Source organism: Rana temporaria, chromosome 4 (genome assembly GCF_905171775.1).
Source record: "Rana temporaria chromosome 4, aRanTem1.1, whole genome shotgun sequence".
NCBI classification, from domain to species: Eukaryota; Metazoa; Chordata; class Amphibia; order Anura; family Ranidae; genus Rana; species Rana temporaria.
Window position 1 is genome coordinate 349,798,860 of NC_053492.1, and position 22,154 is coordinate 349,821,013.

Here is a 22,154-nt window from a genome sequence, read left to right on the forward strand (position 1 = left end):
CTAAAGATCTGTTTACTAGCAGCAGTGTACATGAGGCCTAATGGAGCCACATGCACCCCAAAAACATTACACCTTTCCACACTGAGAGGATTGTTCTTTTTGTTGTTGCTTCTTTGTAAGTACAGTGGGTTTCCGCACATTTTGGAGACCTGCAGTAGCTAGGGAACTGGAATTATGGAGTATCTTCTTTTATAGTAATGGTTTACTTTAGTAGTGACAGAGTCATTTGAAGTGAGAAAGGACTTTGCATACCAGAGGGCAGAAACAATAATAATGTATAAAAAAAACTATATTTAGTCCAAGAAAATCAGCACATGGGATATTACTTACAATCAATGGTATGTATCCCTTGTTCTGCTGGTTTCTGCTGATCGCTTCCTCCTCCAATTCCCCCACCCCCGGCCCCACCCCTGCTGTCATAATCCTCTGATGGCGGTGGTAGGGGAGGAATGGGTTGTAATAGCTCCTTTTATTTTTTGGACCTTTCATTTATTTGTCCATCCTCCATTTATATATTGTTTTCCATTCCTAGATGCTGTAATACTGCTAATATGAAGTCAGGAGGGGGAGGAAAGAGTGGGCATTGTTGAGCATGAACCTCATCTGTATTAATCCTGCTGCACTAGAAGATTATGGCAGCAGGTCGAGGGAAAGGATCAGAGGAGGAATATTTCAACCAAAGCTGGAGTCAAAAGCACAAGGGACACATTGCATTGATAATAAGTAATGTCCCTTGTGCTGTGGTTTTTAACTTTTACTAAGCTTAAAGTGGTTGTAGCCCCTTGTGTTTTTTCACCTTAGAAGGAGGATCGGGGCCACTCTGTGCAAAACGTACTGCACAATGGAGCCAAGTATGACATGTTTGTTATTTGAAAAAAAAAAAATGCTTTACTATCACTTTAAGTTGTTTTAATGAGACAGATAAATAACAGCATTTATTTAAAAAGGTGGGCTGCTTTTTTAGTAGCATACAGTTTAATGGATACTAATAAACTGCTTTGGTCCAGAGATCTATGTCAGAGGGTACCCAGGGGACTCACCTCGGGAGGGGACTGCCCAGCGCTGCCATCCACCCAAAGCACACGGCGTGTGGGGAGGAAAAAACCGAGAGGTAACTTGCGGCCGTCGAAGGGACCTGTGTGCGCCGTAGAATTCAGCACTAGGGGTCAGGACTACCCAAAGATGGCCGCCGAGCGTTCAGAACGCGGCCACAGGAAAATGGCCGACTGCAATGTAAGTTGCACATGGCGCGGCTACGAAAAAATGGCCGCCAATGGGAGTTTTCAATGCAATTGAGAAACCACCCAAAAAATGGCGCCAGCGTCTGCAGAATGGCGGCAAAATGCTGCATTGAACCAGTAAAAGCCTTCTAAAAGTGCCAAAAAAGGAAAAAACCCTCACAGGAAAGCCCCAGTACAAAAAACTCAGGCCAGATACACAGTTCCCTCAGGAAGGCCCCCCCCCCTGACAGCGGCAAATGTTAACAATGCAGCAGGGGGAAAGGAGCCGGGAAGGGAGGAGAAGAGGACCCCCGAACCCCAGGAATGCCCAGCCGTACCAACCCACCTAAGCGGGAGGGACTGTACTTACCCGTCCGACGCATTCCTGACAGACCAAACAACCAGCATTGGAGGTAGCTGTCGGCCCGGTCCACTGTGAGTGAGACAACACCACAGCCCAGTCAAATGTGAACCTCGGAGCAAAGCTCACTGGCCACCCCATGAGTCATTGGGTATGGCGTGGCAGACCCAGCCTCTTTGCAAAGGTGTGCCTACGCTCGCTGGTCGGACTGATTAGACTACAAGGATCTATATTATCCAGCCTTTCTCTCAGTTGAAAGAAGATTCTTCAAGAACAAATTTAAATAAAATAAAATACAATTTCTCCTCAGGGCGCTGGGCCCAAAGGGAGCCATACGTCCTTCTCCTTTGCTAGGCAGAACAAAACTGAGGCTGCATGCTGCAGTGAGGAGGGTTATGTCTGGAGGGACCGCCCCCTTGCCGGGGCTGTTCAACTCTGTTAATGTAACATGTATTTAATTATCTAACATGTTTCTGCCTAGTCCTCTCCTGTAAACAGGGAACATAACCCACTTGTCAAGATTTAAGGAGCTGTGTCTGTCCATGGACAATAAGAGAAATGCCTTTTTTGAATCCCCCATTCCTTTACTTGCATTACATCACATAATACAACTGAAAGATATATTTTTTATAACATATTTTGCAAAATAAATTGAGGTCAAATATCTACAGGAAATGTGCAAAGTAATTAAAAAGTAAATCTTGAACTAAATGAAAAACTCATTTAGTTATCCTCATTAATTGGGCAGTTTGTTTCTTTCTCATGTTCTACTTAGTTACATAAAACAAGTAAAAACAGATAAGAATTTATCTCGCAGTGCAGTTTCCATAATGCCCTGTGGTCTGTAATTAGGGCTTTTAAATCCTTGTTCAAGTGTTAAGTGTGTATTTCTACTTGCTTGCTGCAATCACTTCTAAGTCATGATAAACAATTATTAATTGAGATGTAGACTCCAAGATTTCTTTCTTATAAAAGGCATTGCCAGCTTCTGAGCGTACAGTAATAACGGTTTTGTATTCAGTTTCAATAGACAACCTAAACAATAGTGCCATCTGCAGGTCACTATATTATATTGCTGAAAATCATGGGATTTACAAGGCTAGGTTCACTTTTTCAAGAAAATTGCCTATGCAGTCAAGGGACTCCAGTAGGTTAAAAAAAACTGTGCAGCTTAGAAAAATTATGATTAATGCAAGTGCCATAAGTGTAGGTCATCTGGTTCCACCTTACTGGATGCCTGGAAAAAAAAACCCTGGCCACAGTAATCATTTCCCCATCTTGTCTTGTTGCTAGGAGGATCCAGCCTTGGGCGCACAACCCCTGACTTCACAGTAGCAAGTGTTCTCCCTCATTTAAAACCCCAAACTCTCTTAAACTATTATACAGTGGAACCTCGGATTACAAACATAATCCGTTCCAGGAGAATGCTCGTAATCCAAAGTACTCATGTATCAAAGCGAGTTTCCCCATTGAAGTCAATGGAAACTAAAATAATTTGTTCCGCATTGACTTCAATGGCAATTACGATTGCGGCCAGAGGCGGGGGGCGTGGGAGGGCCTCGGAAACTGCCGAAAAGGCCCAAGGCCCCCTTGGTTGACTTCGGCAAACCTCGGAAAGACTTTGTCCCCGAGATTTGCCAAGGTCAGCCGAGCTGTCCTCTGGCCTTTTCGTGCATTTCCGAACGGTGCTGATCTGCTGCAATCACCGACGTTCGGCACCGCCCCCCCCCCCCCCCCTACCTCAGGCCAAACGCCGCTTTGGCCTGAATCCTGCTCATTTCGCGAGACAACACTCACAAACCGAGTTACGATTTTTAAAAATACAGTGCTCGTATTGCAAAACGCTCGTTAACCGCGTTACTCGCAATCCGAGGTTCCACTGTACTTAGATTTGTTGGCTAATTCTACCTGTCCCATTTTTCTTTTTTTTTTATCAAATCAATATTTTTTTTTTCCTTTGTTGTTTAGTTTCTCTAAGGTTAGTAATGCTTATTTGATTGTGTGGTTATTTTTTTTAGGTAATTTTCAACTTATTCTTCCGTGTATTATAAGTATTTGATCCAGGGGTTAATTTGAGATAGTTTAGGTTTTCTGCATTTTTTTTATTAAAATGGAGTGAAAATTTCACATAGTGAAACGGGCGTAAAATCTGATGGCTTCTAATAGTAAGTAAGTTTCAAGTTCAGACAGTGATTAATCTTTTCTTAGTTTTTCCTAAAGTATCACCAACAGTACAGAAAGCAGAGTGCAGTCTGGGTGGGCTGCTACAGCTTCTAGGCCCAGTGTCCGTGCATAAATCAGAAGGACTTTTCCAGTACTACTGAAGAGGCAAGTGGTGAAAGACAGGAAACAAAAGTACATGGTGATCATTTTCCAGAAATGGCAGGTCTAAAAAGAGAACCTTTAAATATCAACACCCCTTTGTTTCTTAAATGAAAGATACTGGTTTTAGTCTCTTCCAGCTTTCAGTCTTTTCTTGCATGAAGCCAGATAAACCTGTAGGCCGCTCAACTTATTGCAAAAACCTTCCCTCCTGCTACACCAGACCTGGGAATTGCACACCAACAAATGTTATCAAATGTGGAAAAGCATACACTTTAGGGCCGAAACAACGAATCGATTATGAAATTAATCGATTACAATTTTCATAATCGATTAATTGGCCAGTAACATAATGGGGTTAAAAAAAACGAAAATTATCCCTTTATAGTACAAAAAAGCAAATCACTACTGTAAATATTACTTTCACTGTCCCACAGAAAAAAAAATGAACCCCTTACAGTAGTGATTATTTGCTCTTTTTGTACTTATTTTTTTTTTTAACCCCCATTATGTTACTAAACATCTCAGGCCTGGGTTCACACCTCTGTTTTTTGGTGATTTTTGCAGAAAAACACTACAGTTCATTTACATGCTTTCCTATGGGACACGTTCACATCCATGATTTTTTTTCAGCTGCTGCGTATTTGGAAAAGGCAAGGACTTTTTAAGGCAAAACGGTGCTATTTTGTTTTTTTTCGTTCAATATACTTCAATGGAGAAGCTGCAGAAAAGCATGTAATGTGTTTTGCGGCAATTTGTGTTTTGTAATCTGCCCAAAAAATTGGCCCATATTTTTTTTTTAAATGCTAATTATTTGTATTTTTTTAAAGGCTATTATCTGATTAATCGATTAATCAAAACAATAATCGGCCAACTAATCGATTATGAAAATAATCGGTAGTTGCAGCCCCAATACACTTCTACTGCTCCACAACCCCTACTTATGACCAGAGCCGGATTTTTACTTTATAATGTTTGTACAATATTAGGCCGCCTCAAAACAACCTGTCTAAGGCTGGAGAGATTTAAGACATTTTCAAAGAGTTACTAAACCCACTAATATGAAAATAGTTCATCTGCCCCACTTCAGTGCCCATAGCTTTTTACATTAAAATACTGCCACTATATACCTTTGTGTCCTCATGCTGTTATGGGAGGTGGATTAGCCATTAATCAAGATGTGACATCCCACCCACTGTGTTCTTTTTTAGTTACTGGGCAAGGAGAAGGAAGGAGGGACTGGGCTGTCATTGAGGATCTGTATACATGTCCACATCTGTGATGTCAATATCATGTGACCTGGCTAGCTCGAATCAACAAGGAAATGTTCTCTCCAGCAACAGAGACCAAACTGAGCATGTGCAGCAGTACTACCCCCACTGTGACTTATCTGGCCTTGCTAAGAGAGAACCTGCAGGTGGGGAGGATCTGCCCATACAGGATCAAAGAGCCTTTTTACCCAATGCAGAGGATTTACACCTTAAAGTGGAGGTTCACCCTAAAACAATTATCCAACATTACATCCAGCATACTAACGACATGTACAGTATGCAGGTATTTTTTTTTTTTTCGCCGTACATACCGTTATATTGTTATTTTCCCCCCGGCTTCCGGGTTCTGATTCCCGCGGGACTGGGCGTTCCTATCCCTGGGTTAGATGATTGACGTCTGGTGAAAAACTTACCATGGTCGCATAAGGTGCATCACCAGTTTTCCGTAAATAGCCGACCTGCAAGTCGGCGCTATACGGCGCCTGCGCCCGCCGCTTACTGCGCAGGCGCCATATAGAGCCGACTCGCAGGTCGGCTATTTATGGAAAACTGGTGACGCGCTTTGTGAGCCATGGGAAGTTTTTTACCAGACGTCAATCATCTAAGCCAGGGATAGGAATGCCCAGTCCCGCGGGAATCAGAACCCGAAAGTCGGGGGGAAAACAACAATATAACGGTATGTACGGCGAAAAAAAAAAATACCTGCATACTGTACATGTCGTTAGTATGCTGGATGTAATGTTAGATAATTGTTTTAGGGTGAACCTCCACTTTAAGTTCCACAGTGAGTATAACAAGCATGCTGTTCTGCACATGCAGACAGATTTTACTGTTGTGGGTTTAGTAACACTTTATTAAAATATATCTATGAAGAATCCGTTGAATTGTAGTAACCTTTTTAATTTTACATTTCATTCAAGAGGGCAATGAATGGAATAAAAATGTAACAGCTATAGAACCGACTATGTTAATTCTTTTTGATTTTAAAAATAAAAGCATTGGTTAACCATGTGACCTCCTGAAAATATACCCCTCTTCCCCCCATATGACCAGGCCAGATTTCCCCACAAATAGAGCCTTCTTTTGGTGGTATTTTGTCACTACTGCGTTTTTTTATTTTTTGCACTATAAACAAAGAGCGACAATGTTTTTTTACATTGCTGCTATAAAACACACCCAAAAAAAAAAAATTGAAATCGAATTTATAAATTTAGGCCAATATGTATTCTGCTACATGTTTTTGGTAACAAAAAAAATCCCAATAAGTGTATATTGATTGGTTTATGCAAACGTTAACTATGGGATGCATTCATAAATTTTTTTTTTTATACTAGTAATGGGGGAGATCAGCAACTTATAACGGGACTGAAATATTGTGGGGGACAATTGGACATTAACTAACACTTTTTACACTGCAGGAACCAGTGACACTAATACAGTGATCAGTGCTAATATGCACTGTCACTGTACTAATGACACTGGCTGGGATGTTTAAATCTAGGGCAATCAAAGGGTTAACTGTCTGCCTAGCCAGTGTTTTTGTGTACATGGTGTGCTTATTTTACTAGGAAGAGAGATGGATTCTAGTCCCTGCTTTGCAAAGACACAGAATACATCCTTCCCCCCCATAAAGGACTGAGCTACAGTGGATATAAAAAGTCAGGTTTCTGTGATGTAAAAAAATGTGACGAAGATAAATCATCTCAGAACTTTTTCCACCTTTAATTTGACCTATAAACTGTACAAATCAATTGAAAAAAAAAATCAGTGGGGACTAAAATTAAATAGTTATAACTGGGGATGTTCAGAAAAACAATGAAATTGGCTTATTATGTTTCACATCAAAAATGTTATTATAACAGATCTATATGATTGGGGTTCATATGATGATTAAGGGTGAACTTAGAATTGAATACTTACGTTTTGTACATCGTTCAGATCCAGCTGATTTACTCCAACCATGACAACACTTGCCTGCACAGACATTAACCCTGAAACAAGAAGAGTTGACATTAATGGTTTGTACATAGTATGTAGACTATACTTTCTGTACATATGTATACTATATAATAACTTCAATTCCTGTTAAGCACAAAGGAACCTTCTCATTTCTGTACATCTGGGTAATTTCTATGGGATTTCCTGGAAAACTAAGAATACCCTATGGGGTTGATTTACTAAAGACAAATAGGCTGTTCACTTTGCAAGGGAAGTTTCTCCAGACATTGCAAAGAATACCCAATCAACTACAAGCTTCACCAGCAGAGCTTCACCTTATTCAATAAGCCCTGGGGAAAGTTCCCTTGGAAAGTTTAACTTCCCCTGAAAAGTAAACATTCTATTTGCCTTTTGAAAATCAACCCCTATGACTATGTGTTAAGACTCTTTCCACGTAGCATTTAGCGTTATTCCAACATATCTCTATTACTGTTTTCACCGGTGCAAAGGGCTACCATTAAGAATTCACTTGACAGTTGCATGTAAACTCTGGTGTTGAAGCCTGAGGTTAAAATGGTAGTTTTTAATAAACAATTAAGCAAGCACAAAATATTCTATTCAGTCTAATAGGTAGATTAACGTAGGGGCGCCTAAAGTTAAGGTCGGCGTAGCCTAGCGTGTTTACACTACGCCGCCTTAAGTAAGAGAGGAAAGTACATGATTCAGAAAGCACTTACCTCCTTACTTAGGGCGGCGTAGTGTAAACACGGCGGGCGTAAGGGCGCCTAATTCAAATGGGTTGGGGTGCGTGTTTAATGCTAATGAGGCTTGACCTCACGTTTTTTGACATTTTTTCTTACTGCGCATGCGCCGTGCGCCTACATTTCCCAGGGCGCATTGCGGCTAAGTACGCCGTACGGGCCTATTGATTTCGACGCGGACGTAAACGACATAAATCCCGATTCGCGGACGACTTACGCAAACAACGTTAAAATTTCGAATTTCGCGGCGGCCATACTTAAAATTAGCTAGTCCACTAGAGCATAGCTCTAACTTTAGGCGGCCTATCCCTTACTGAAACAACGTAATTCGACGGCGTAGGCCTGGCGTACGTTCGTGAATCGGCGTATCCCCTCATTTACATAATCTACGCCGGCCGCAATGGAAGCGCCACCTAGCGGTCAGCCAAAACATTGCAATCTAAGATAGGACGGCGCAAGCCGTCCTATCTTAGATATGTTTAAGTGTATCTCTGTTTGAGAATACACTTAAACATAGGTCGGCTTAGATTCAGAGTTAGGTCGGCTTATCTGTAGATAAGCCGGCCTAACTCTTTGTGAATCTACCTATAAGTCTTATGCCGCATACACGCGACCGTTTTTCATGTCATGGAAAAAAACAATGTTTTTCTCTACGTGATTCCTCTCAAGCCTGCCTTGCATACACAAAAATGCTTGAGCAAAGTGCGGTGATGTACAACACGTACAACGGCACTATAAAGGGGAAGTTCCATTCGAATGGCGCCACCGTTTGGCCTACACACGACTGCTTTTTACGACAACGTGAAAAACGACGAGAAAAATAGAGCAGGTTCTAAATTTTTAATGCCCATTTTTTACGTCGAGAAAAATGCTCTGGAGCCTACACACGATCGTTTTTAACGACCAATTTAAAAAATTGAATTTTTCTCGTCATGAAAAACGGATGTGTGTACGCGGCATAAGCCCTGCATTTCAGTGGTTAAACCCCACTGCACTAAGTAATGTAATAAATACAAGGATGGAGGGTGCTGTTTATAGGGGGCTTGTGCAGGCATAAGACTTTTTCATGTTGATATACAAAGATCCCCTTTAAAATGTGGATTCCCATTTTTCTTGAAAATCCAGTTCAAGGTGTATTTGTCATTAAAACATTTTGAGTCGATATGTCACTTAAAATGAAGTCAAAAAGTTTTAATAAAATGGTGCATCATAGATGATAAGTGATGATTATATAGAATATGAACTTAAATGCATAACCAACATATCAGCAATAGTACCGTGTAATCAGATCTTTTTAACAGCATTACTGGAGAGCGTTAGATGCCTCATTTATTAATTTACACATATATTAGGCTTGTGGGCATGACATCAACATTGCTAGAGGGTCAGAAAAAGAAATCTAAGTTTACTCACATACCAATGAATGACAAAACATCAGCTGAGGCCTCTCCTTCCGTTACAGTCATAAGAATTCACACATCAAAACATAAAGCGTTAACAAGATTAAAATACTATTTCTAATGTTGGTTATATCTAAACCAACCCCTTAAGGCCTCATGCACACTGGGCTTTAAAACATTTACAGGTACTTGGCATTTTTTTCCAGCCTGTCAAAGTATCTCTATACATACTGTAGGTGTTAATAGGCGTGCTAGAGGAGTAGTGTTTACACGCAGAATGCACCCAAACACATGAAAATGCGTCTAAACGTCTAAACGCTAGACGCATTTAGGCACGCTTAAGCTTTAATGTCTTCTGATAACCAGAATAAACAAATATTCTGGCCAATAGAATCCATTAATGCCCAAAGACTATACGTGTTTAAATGCACCTAAAAACACGGCTTTAGGACAATTTTTAAGCAGCTTTTTCCTGCCAGAAGTTCTGGCATTTAGAGAAGCAAATCAAACACCTTATGTGCATGATGCCTAAAATGTAACACTTTAAAATATTGTAGAATGAGTAACATTGTAATGGCTTTAGTCCAGGGGTCCCCAGGCTCTTCAGCTCATCAACTACAAATAATGGTAATAATAATATGATTGTAGGCACTGTCAGTGTCAACGCTTCCTCTTGGTATCAGCAGCTGCCATTATGACTGTTGAGTTTTTAGTAAATATACAGCAATAAGTCCTGAGATGTGTTATGTTTTGTGTACTTTTTTAATTTTCTGCCTAGCTCTGTCCGCATGCGCTGCCCCCGGGGCTCCACCCCCATGCCTCGCAGGGAAGGGAGCCTGGCCCGTAGAGCATCGGGCAGAGGACACATCCCACAGGCACAGATAAGTTTCAGTACTATTAGTGGTAACCCTGAGCCACACTCGGGATTGGATTGCAGAATCCTGGTCCAGTGTACTTACCTTGTCACCAGGATCCTGAGATGTGTTATGTTTTGTGTACTTTTTAAATTTTCTGCCTGGCTCCGCCCACATGTGCTGCCCCGGGGTTCCACCCCCGTGCCTCGCAGGGAAGGAAGCCCGACCCACAGAGCATCGGGCAGAGGACACATCCCACAGACATCTCACATCTGTGGGATGTGTCCTCTGCCCGATGCTCTGTGGGCCGGGCTCCCTTCCCTGCGAGGCACGGGGATGGAGCCCCGGGGGCAGCGCATGCGGGCGGAGCCAGGCAGAAAATTTTAAAAGTACACAAAACATAACACATACAGTACACTGTAATCTTACAGATTACAGTACTGTATCAAATCATTTCACATCCCTTTTATCCCTAGTGCTCTGTCCAGTGCCCTGCATGCAGTTGTATATTATATACACTGTTCTTTCTGCCTGGAAACTTGATATTGTCCATGGCAACCAAAAAGTGTCCCTTTACGTCAAAAGTGGTTTTAGACCAGCTAGAAAACAGCGATAGTAAATTAGAACACTTACAGAATTGAGCGATAGTGAATTATGAGGAAATTAATTTTATTTTAAATTAATTTTATTATTATTATTATATGATTATTTTTTATATTTATTTATAGTTATTTATTAAATGATAATTTATGATTTTGTGTTTCAAACTTTATCATACCAAGCCACACTAAACTATCATTTTAAAGAGATAAGATCTGAGAGATCTGAAGTCTGAATGGCCAGAAATCCATTTGACAACCCCACTTCAGGAGATCAGAACTATTGACTTTTTACTGTACCCCGATTTGGGAGATTTTTTTCTCCATTCCCATCTATTTGAGGAAAAAATTGAAGAAAAATCTTTCTATGGGGACAGCAATAAAAACAAATGTTTGTGTAGAATAAGATAAAATGCAGAATCCCTGTTAGTATTTTATGTGCTTTGCAGCTGAAGAGATTTACCTTAATTTCTTGTCAACATGTCAGACAGAAAGATAAGTGTTTTGGGGAAACAGACAGCATTTCAAATCTGCTAAATATCTTTTCTACAGGGATACATACAACCCCAGTTCCTAAAAAATTAAAACACTGTGTAAAATCTACATAAGATAAGCAAATCGCTGCATGTTTTTTAATAACCCAAATCTTTTTCAGAATAGAAAACATATGGAATTTGGCTGAGAATGTATAAATTTAAGAAAAAAATAAGGTAAATTGGAAATTGATGGCAGCAACATGTCTCAAAAAAGTTGGGACGGGTCAACAGTAAAAATATAGAAAAAGTGCAGTGCTAACAGATAACAATTTTGAGAATGAACTAAAATCAATTATGTGAAAAGAATTAAGTAAACTAGTTACATAAACTCAATATACAGAACATAAGAAAATGTGGATAAAAAAAAGTCCTTAAAAGTAAAAGGAATTAAATGTATAAAGTCCAATAATTGGTGACAATCAATTGAATTATATATGTGCATCAAAAAATAGTGATAACCCATGTGGGTCTCTGTCCTGATATAAATAAAAAGATAAAAAAAATAGTGATAAAATGTGATAGAAGATCCACCAGCACCAGTCGCTTACCAGAGAGATTGAACTCAAATAATGAGTCAATCTGGCTTTGTGATGTAATGCACCCGGGATGATTCAGGCTCACTATACAGACACACCCTCCAGAGGGGTGTTTAGGACGATGGATATCAATAGATGTAATCAGAACCGGCACTCAGCCCAACCATTCAAATAGACAGAAGAAGAAGGAAGGCACATATTTATTTATTCTTTACGGAATTACACTATTTAACCACTTGAGACCCACAGCGCGGCTCTTAACTGCCGGGTAGATGTCCCTGGATGTCCTTTTATTTGCATTCCCCACGCGCGTCGCTGGGGGGCGCACAGCGGGGAAAAACTGTGCCCGGCGCATCGCTGAGATGCCAATGCGCGTGCCTGGCGGCCACGATGTCCGCCAGGTACCCGCGATCGGCAGGGACAGCAGGGACATGGAGCTCTGTGTGTAAACACAGAGCTCCACGTCCTGTCAGGGAAAGAGGAGACCGATGCTGTGTCTCTCGTACATAGGGACACAGCATCGGTCACCTCCCCCAGTCAGTCCCCCTCCACACACAGTAAGAATCACACCCAGGAAATACATTTAACCCCTTCCTCACCCCCTAGTGTTAACCCCATCCCTGCCAGTCACATTTATACAGTAATCAATGCATTTTTATAGCACTGATCGCTGTATAAATGTGAATGGTCCCAAAATAGTGTCAAAAGTGTCCGATATGTCCGACGCAATATCGCAGGCCTGACAAAAAAAATTGCAGATCGCTGCCATTACTAGTAAGAAATTAAAAGAAAAAAATCATAAATCTATCCCCTATTTTGTAGGCGCTATAACTTTTGCGCAAACCAATCATTATACGCTTTTAGCAATTTTGTTTTAACAAAAATATATAAAAGAATACGTATCGGCCTAAACTGAGTAAAAAAAAAAAAAAAAAAAGTAAAAAATATTGTGTTTTTTTTTTTCAAAATTGTCTTTTTTTGTTTATAGCACAAAAAATAAAAATCGCAGAGATGATCAAATACCACCAAAAGAAAGCTCTATTTGTGGGAAGAAAAATTATAAAAATATAATTTGGGTACAGTGTTGTATGACCGCACAATTGTCATTCAAAATGCGTCAACGCTGAAAGCTGAAAATTGGTCTGGGCAGGAAGGGGGTTTAAGTGCCCAGTAATGAAGTGGTTAATATGTAAACAAAGGAAATACACTCACGTATTTCGTAGTATAAAAGCACTTGTAAAAAAGAACAAGCAGCTTAAGGGGTTTTTACATCCAAGCGCTGATGTATTATATTTTCATAAACATTTGATATGTTTTCTTTTTTTCTGTTCTAAATAAAATATGGGTTTATGAGATTTGTAAAAGTGTGTGAAAGGTTGTGTGTATTTCAGGACTGAATGGACAGCTATACAAATACTCTGGCAGATAATATTTAGCTTGTATATTTAGCGCCTTGTGGAGTTATTTCAGCTTACACCTAACTATCTTTAAAACTGCCCCTCCCCCTCCCAACACCTATGCTAACTAATCTGTGTAAAAAAGATGTATATACTGCACTTACCTATTTAGGCTTCAGGGGAGGAGGAGGGAGCCACTGAAGCCAATGGGTGATGTCACCGCTCTACTCTTTACTAGTCATTTATGGAGCGCTCTCTCCTCTGCAGCCACCATTGTCTGACACAGGGGAGATCACGTGACCAGACCAGAGCAGCCTGAAATAGGCAAGCATAGGTTCTCCGATGGGTCAGGAGATTTAAAGTAGAACTTTATCCATTACAACTTGATAAAAAATTATGGGCCAGATTCACGTAGCCCGGGCGCAGCGTAACGTAACCGATTTATGTTACACCGCCGCAAATTTTCTGTCTAAGTGCCCGATCCACAAAGCACTTACCTGGAAATGGTGTATCGTAAATCCGTCCGGCGCAAGGCGGGCCAATTCAAATGGGGCGGGTACCATTTAAATTAGGCGTGCTCCCGCGCCGGACGTACTGCGCATGCTCCCGACGCAAATTTCCCAACCTGCTTTGCGCGAAATTACGACGCCCCGACGTTTTGTGAATCGCGACGTGAAAAAAAGACCTGCGCCGGGAAAAAGAAAAAAAATTTAAAAAAATTCAAAAGCGACACGGAAAGACGGGTATACTTTTACATGGTGGAGTAATTTTCCACTTTGTAAAAAGGTGCCCTATCTTTGCGACGGCAAACTAACACTCGCGGCGACGTAACGACGGGAAAAAGCTTAGTGGATCGCCGTAACTCCTAATTAGCATACCCGACGCTGGTTTACGACGCAAACTCCCCCCAGCGGCGGCCGCGGTACTGCATCCTAAGATCCGACAGTGTAAAACTATTACACCTGTCGGATCTTAGGGATATCTATGCGTAACTGATTCTATGAATCAGTCGCATAGATAGAAACAGGGATACGACGGTGTATCAGGAGAAACGCTGTCGTATCCCTTTTGTGAATCTGGCCCACTGTTCTTTGGCAAGGAGCATATATTACACACTAAAAAATTAATGTGTGCTGTAAATTGGCCCCAGCATTGTTCTTATTTTTTTTGCTGGGTGCCGCCATTTTGCTGAAGCCCAGAGCCCCTAAGCCGCTGTAAATCTTAAGGTTGTCAGCAAATCGGCCTCTAGTGGCTCAATTGTATTACCCTCCCAACCACAAATGTAAATGGCCCTTACGCAGAACTCCACAAACAGCTAAATATACAAATGCTTGTTTAGCGCCTGTGGAAACGCACCCTAATGCCGGTACACACGATCAGAAAATTGTAAAAAAAAATATTACAGATTTTGGAGCAATCGTACGATAATATGATCATTGGTACAGAGCTTTCGAGAGCCGATCAGGACAGTTCATCCAATATTATTTGATCGGACATGCACGAAAATGCACGTACGATTTTTGTTTAATCAGTACAGCTGTCGTTCGAAAATGCGATACAAATGCATTAAAAAATGACATCACTCCTGAATTTTTATTCTGTCGTATGCAAATTTTTGAGACTCATCAGTTTCAATCTGAGATTAGCATGCAACGAAAAAAAACGGACGATCGTTCATCCGTTAATCTCATCGTGTGTACTGGGCATTACTGTAGTAGAAAAAAAGAAAAAAAACAATAGTTTTAATGATTTTTTTCAATATGTTTTATACTGGCAACAATTCTCTAATTAAAGTGGATGGAAAACTGATTCATGAAATTTGACCTGGGCACATATATCTGTAGTGTTTTCTTATCTCTCTCCAAAGCACTGTCCCCCATGTGTTTCTGCCATTTCGTTTCTCTGTTTCATTTCTCTGTTATCAGCATGATAACTTCTGACAAGTTCTCAGAGATTGGAGATAAAAGCAGCCTGAAATATGTGTAGATTAGCAGAGAGCTTGTCTTGTCACAGTACAGCTCTGCAAGTGTCTGCCTATGTGGAGGGGGGTGCCTTTCCTCCAATCAGCTGTCTCCCAGTGTAATCCAAGACAACACTCACAGTACAGAGTGAGTAAGTAAAAAATTCTAACCCGGTATAGAATATAGAAAGGGAAAGACAGCAGATATACATGTTAAGCCTCGTACACACGACCGTGGATCTCGACGGGCGAAACACATAGTTTTGCTCGTCGAGTTCCTTGTTAGGCTGTCGAGGAACTTGACAAGGCAAGTTTCTCCATTCCCGTCGAGGAAAAAGAAGACATGCTCTCCTTTTGGCAGGACGGGATCCTCGACAGTTTCCTCGTCGAAAAATGTACACACAACCGGTTTCCTCGGCAAAAAAAAAATCACAGCATGTTTCTTGCTGGTTTTTGCCGAGAAACTCGGTCGTGTGTACGAGGCTTAAAACTTATGTTAGGAGATTTGTTTCATCTCTGTGTATCATCTGAGGCTGTTCACTTCACTGTGAGGGTTTACATCCACTTCAAGAAACTCTATTGTTTCTCAAGTGATATGGGGGTTGATTTAATATCAGCAAATGGGCTGTTAACTTTGCAAGGGAAGCTGCACTTTGCAAAGGGATTTTCAGTAGCGCTTAGAGAATGTGGTGAAATTGCAGGGGGAATTTAAAAAATGAATTTTTGCTTGCATATGATTGGATGATGGAAGTGAACCAAGCTTCCCCTCATTCAGTAAGCTCTGGGGATAATTCCCTTGCAAAGTGCAACTTCCCTAGCAAAGTGAACAGCTTAGTTGCCTTTAGTAAATCAACTTCTAGTCTTCTGCACCTGTACTATATTCAAAATGAGCAAATCTGCTTCCCTCTCATGATCAAAGGCAAGACACATAAAAGAAAAACAACAGTCTGGTCTTTGACACAGACACTGACACATTCCTTTGTAATAAGTACTGGCAGTGTTTCCCTTGTTTTATTAAGTAATACAGCATTGGCCCTTATCTATAATAAGGAGATAAAGATCAGACTTCAAGAAGTAGATTGCATGAGAACAATAAATAATGCAGCGACTTGTACTCATGGAATAGAATATGTGAAAATAGCACTAGTCCACTGATGTTGCAGTATATATTGTATAATGAAGTAGTACATTCAGCCTAGGTTCACACTGCTGCGAATTCAAAATCGCGGTAAAATGCGCGATTTTACCGTGATTTCGCGGCCGCGATTTTGGCCGCAATTTAATGTAAATCGCGGCCCAAAATCGCAAAAAGTAGTACAGGAACTACTTTTTGAAATCGCAGATGCGGCGTCGCACTGATTAGGACAGTGCCATTGCCGACAATTGCCGCCAATTTGAGATGCGATTTGACATGTCAAATCGCATCTCAAATCGTTCCAAATCGTACCCAGTGTGAACCAGGGCTCAATAGAACTTATTTTTTTCTAAATATAAACAAAAAGCATAAATTACTTCACCTATCCAAATAGCACATATTGATATTTAAACCACGTAATATGCCACAACAATAGTTCATTCATCTCTAGGGGTTCAGCAACTGTATATCCTAAAAGTACCCATACATATGGAGACTCTGTGCTATTCAAAGCCGCCAACTGATGGGTTGATTTACTAAAACTGGAAAATGCTAAATCGGGTGCAACTCTGCATAGAAACCAACCAGCTTCAAGGTTTTATCTGCAAAGCTTAAAGTAATTGTAAAGTCTCCTTTGTTTTCTATTAAAATAACAAACATGTTATACTTACCTGGCTGGAGCTTCTGGCCCTTCCCTCCTGTTGAATGCCCCCACAGGAAACAGCTTGCTATGGGGGCACCCGAACCGAGCTGCAGCTTTCAACACAGAGCTGTGGTTCAGCCCCATCCCATCTATCTCTCCTGATTGGCTAACTGAGTTTGAGTGAGAGCAGCGGGAGCCAGTGGCACCGCTGCTGTGTCTCAGCCATTCAGGAGGGAGAGTCCTGGACAGCCGAGGCACTCATGCAAATCGCTGGATAGAGATGGGGCTCAGGTAAGTATTAGGGGGCTGCTGCACACAAAAGTTTTTTTTACCTTCATGCATAGAATGCATTAGGATAAAAAAAAACTCTGCCTTTACAACCACTTTAAAATCAACAAACTAAAGTTAGAAGCTGAATGGCTTCCATGCACAGCAGCATCAAATTTTGCACTGTCCAGTTTTAGTAAATTGACCACCACAATAGGTCTAGTTTCTTAAAAACGTATCACACCGTACAAGCGTGCCTACACTGCAGGTCAACTGTTACTTTCCCTTCTTTACCCACTTTTTTTGTCTGAATCCTGGTTCTATTATGAAGCTGGGTTCACACTAGTGAGAATTGAATGCAGGTTTTCTCCGCATCCAATTCGCATGTCTAAGATTGTAACCGACTCTCTATGGAGCCGGTTCCCACATCTTCGGAGTGGCACCAGTGCAAATTTTGCACAGGAGCCCTGTGCGTCTTTTGGTCAGTTTCAGGTCCGAATTCAGACCAAAATTTGGGCTGAAATCAGACTTACAGACTTTCAGCTTACAGTGTGAACCCAACCTTAAACAGAAGCAGGTGCATAACTGTATCAAGCTCCCCTTTGAGAAGGATGTTGAGCGATTCATCCCAAGATATAGAGGCTATAGGACAGCTACTAGTTGATGATCAACGGAAATGAAGAAGGCAAAGTGGAAACTGTTTATAGCAGGGGAAAGAAGAGCTAACAGGGAACACAAGAGGGGCAGAGATAGTAAAATAAGAGCAAAAAGGCCTGGAAAGTCAGGAGGCAGTGTGTGAGTACTGGGGAGAGTGATGGAAAGAAATAACAGAAATATAAAGATCATGAATGGGAAAGGTGAGGACAGAGGTAGACGAAGAGCGTGAGCTGTTTTAGTTATCAAGGATAGTAAGATCAAACATAAAGAAACAAAAGGCCTCTGATCGTAGACAGGAGACACAGGGGGTTAAGCATGATCTGATCATGGATCATTTGGAGAATAGGCAGAGTGAAGCTAAGCATAGTTAGGGGACAAAGGGGAATATGATTGGCTAAGGTGAAAGGTAGAGCAGAAACCAATTGTGCACAGGTGAAAGAGGAGACAAAGGGGTTGATTTACTAAAGGCAAATAAACAGTGTGCTCTACTGACTTCTATCATCCAATCATGTGTAAGCTAAAATGCTGTTTTTTATTTTCAGTGATTGTACGTGACCAACATGGGGATCTCCGCATTTGATTGGGTATTCTTTGCAAAGTCAATATTTACCTCATTTACTAAGGTCTGGTGCAACTGCACTTTGCAAAGTGCACAGTCTATTTGCCTGTAAATCAACCCCTAAATGAAAACTGATTTTGGTTAAAAGAGAAGCGTGGGATTAGACAAAAAATAAATAACTGTCATACTCACTTATGTGGAAGCAGCATCTGTCCGCTGCCTCCACTAAGACCAAGAACTGAGCGATTAAACACAAGTGTTTGCTAAGTTTTTGGTCTTTAGTGACTGACAGTCACCAGCTCTCTGCTCTGCCCCTCCAGAGCTCATTGGAGCGCCAAGCTGTGGAGGGGGCGGGAGCGACTGACTCCCAGCCGCTTGCTAAGAGGATGAGTCGGCTGCCAGTCACAGAATCTGGGTAGATATCGACATGAAGTCAGGATTGCTCCAGAGCCTAGACTGGCTGAGTGATGTCAGCGGACTGCAGACATTAGCTCGCTGTTTGCTGAAAATGGGTCACAGGAGTACAAAACGTAGTGCACTTCTGTGACCCACTTTACTTTTCTTCCCATCTTCCCTTTAAGGGTAAAGGTAAGAAAAAGTAGCAGCATATTATGTTCCACTGGAAGAGAATGCAGAAGGTGGTCAAAGGCCCCGTACACACGGCCGAGTTTCTCGGCAGAATTCAGCCAGAAACTCGGTTCAGAGCTGAATTCTGCCGAGAAACCCGGCCGTGTGTACACTTTCGGCCGAGGAAGCCGACGAGGACCTCGGCGAGGAAATAGAGAACATGTTCTCTATTTCCCCGTTGTTCAATGGGAAATTTCAGCTCGCCGAGGTCCTCGGCGGCTTCACAAGGAACTCGACGGACAAAACGATGTGTTTTGCCCGTCGAGTTCCTCGGTCGTGTGTATGCGGCCATAGACTGTAGAGTAAAGAGAGAGGAAGCTGAATGTGGACAGGAATGATGGGTCATGTATTAGTTGTCATTTCTTTCTCCTGTGGTTGAATTTGTGGTGCTGCCTTTACATTATTGTAGATATATATTAGAGCTCCCCCTCCCTTAAGGGGGCGCACAGGAGAGTCAGGACGCCCACTAACCCACAGCTCCTTTCTCTATCTGCAACGTAGAGAGCGTCCTGACTCTCCTGCTCGCCCCTCCCCCCTCAAGGGAGGGGGCGAGCACGACACTCCACACCAGGGAGAAGCCTCACATTACTGTGTGGAGTTACAGACAGAAGAACAGAAAGTGAGGATTTCTCAGAAGAAATAAGGACATTTAAAAAGCAAAATGGAAGGATGAGGTAAGTGAAGGAGGACTGCGCTAAGGTAAAGGAAGCTATTTAGAGAATTTTTTTTTTACCTTTACAACCTCTTTAAACCTAATTTGCCACATACTTTAGTTGCCCAATTAAACAAGGTCTGCTGGTAAGTTAAAGACATATAGCTGGATTCACGTAGGGCGGTGTATTTTTGAGCCGGCGTAGCGCATGGTATTTACGCTACGCCGCCGTAAGTCAGAGAGGCAAGTGCTGTATTCACAAAGCACTTGCCTCCTAAGTTACGGCAGCGTAGCGTAAATGGGCCAGCGTAAGCGCGCCTAATTCAAATTGTGAAGAGGTGGGCGTGTTTTATGTAAATAAACCATGACCCGACGTGATTGACATTTTTAACGAACAGCGCATGCGCCGTCCGTGGACATATCCCAGTGTGCATTGCTCCAAAGTACGCCGCAAGGACTTATTGGTTTTCGACGTGAACGTAAATTACGTCCAGCCCCATTCACGAACGACTTACGCAAACAAATTTCCTAAATTCGACGCGGGAACGACATCCATACTTAACATTGGCTAGGCCAGCTTTTTGTTCGACTAACTTTACGCCTGAAAACGCCTTACGTAAACGGCGTATCTTTACGGGCAAGCGTACGTTCGTGAATAGGCGTATCTCGCTGATTTACGCATTCTAGGCGTAAATCAGCGTTCACGCCCCTAGCGGCCGGCAAGACAGGACAGCTAAGATATGACGACGCAGATGGTCGTATCTTAGCTACATTTAAGTGTATCTCAATTTGAGAATACACTTAAATGTACGACGGCGCAGATCCAGAGTTACGACGGCGTATCTACGGATACGCCGGCTTAACTCTTTGTGAATCTAGCTAATAGATAGATAGATAGATAGATAGATAGATAGATAGATAGATAGATAGCCTACTTGTTTTCAGATATTATGTGACTGGTTGGTTTATTTTAGTATGAAACAAACATAGCTTGAAATGTGAACCCATACGGGTCATTTTATTATAATTCTCTGAGGACGCTTTTCAGCGCGTACTGAGCTGGCTAATATCTACATTCATCAGATAGCTTGTCAAATTTTTGCCCATCCCTATACTATGTGTAAACAAATTCTACCCAGGTTTAGTTAACTATTTGAAGCTGTGCTATTATAGGTACATACCAGAACGAAAGATAAAACTGCAGCTGCACAAATATAAAAGGGAAGTCAGGTAATTCTATATCCTTTTTTATTAATAGTATGAACAAGTTAGCCCCCCCCCCCCAAAAAAAACACACAATATAAATCCTGCTTTGGGCTCGATTGTTAATTTACACATGACAAACCATAGCAATAATTTCATTTTTGAAAGCTGTCTAAAAATATATTTTAACATTTTAATTTGGTCTGTATCAGTTCATTATTTATCAGTAAAAGGTATCAGCGAGATGATATCACAAATCTACTGGTTCCATGTCTGAACAATTTGTACTTTATTTAATCTGTGTGCCTTGTTCAAAAATAACAGGTCTAGTGATCTTATAATGTCAATTCAGATAATTTCTCATTTCCCTATATGGCAAAAACACTTTCTTACTTTCAAAGATCTTAACTGTATTATTGATTTTTCAATATACATTTGATTTTTAACAAAATATACCTGCTTTTTTGTTAAAAATCAAATGTATATTGAAAAATCAATAATAGAGTTAAGATCTTTGAAAGTAACAAAGTGTTTTTGTTGCACACAGAAGCTGATAAACTGCAGTTTATATGCATTTTTTTTTAAAAGCCCATAAACTGAACTCTATGTTAGCCTATGTGCCCATGCACACATGGGCGTTTTTTAGCATTAATGAGCTTTGGAGTTTATTGGCTTTTTTCTGAATGCCCGAAATTTGCATTCAAAAACGCAAAACGCTGAAAACCGCTAATAAACGCTCAAAAACGCTGCTTGTAAGAGTCGGTTCACACTAGGGCGACACGACTTCCAGCGCGACTTTCAGAGGCGACTCCGACACGACTTGAGCATGAACCACAGGGCGATCTGGGGCGATTTACAACACAACTTGAAGTTTTCTCCAGGACAGGAGACTTTCCAGTGGCCAATCAAACAACAATCAGCTCTAGGGGAGGGAGGGGGAGGGAGGGGTTTGCCTGAGAAATGTATGTTATCTTCCTTGAAAGTCGCTTCAGTTAAGACAGTGATCAGACTTGGATCAGACTTGGAGGCGACTTCCATTGAAATCAATCGGTACAAATCGCCTACAAATCGGATTGAAGTAGTACAGGAACTTCTTTTGAAGTCGGAGCGACTCGAGTCGTGTGTATTAACACCGCTCCCATTCACTTGCATTGTTTTTCTCGACAGCACGACTTGTGACGACTTGAGGCGACTTCAAGTCGGATCCCAAGTCGCCCCAGTGTGAACCGGCTCTTAGTGTTTTTTTTTTTTTAAAA

The 22,154-nt window shown here is 41.4% G+C and overlaps 1 protein-coding gene across 4 annotated transcripts in view; it reads right to left on the reverse strand.

Annotated features, from left to right (window-relative positions):
• LTBP1 (latent transforming growth factor beta binding protein 1) overlaps positions 1–22,154 on the reverse strand; it is a 447,138-nt gene that overhangs the window by 385,300 nt on the left and 39,684 nt on the right. For all 4 annotated transcript variants that reach the window (XM_040350808.1, XM_040350809.1, XM_040350810.1 and 1 more), the window contains exon 2: positions 7,095–7,165. In XM_040350808.1, the coding sequence (XP_040206742.1) occupies positions 7,095–7,165 (71 nt within the window). The remainder of the gene's footprint in view (positions 1–7,094; positions 7,166–22,154) is intronic.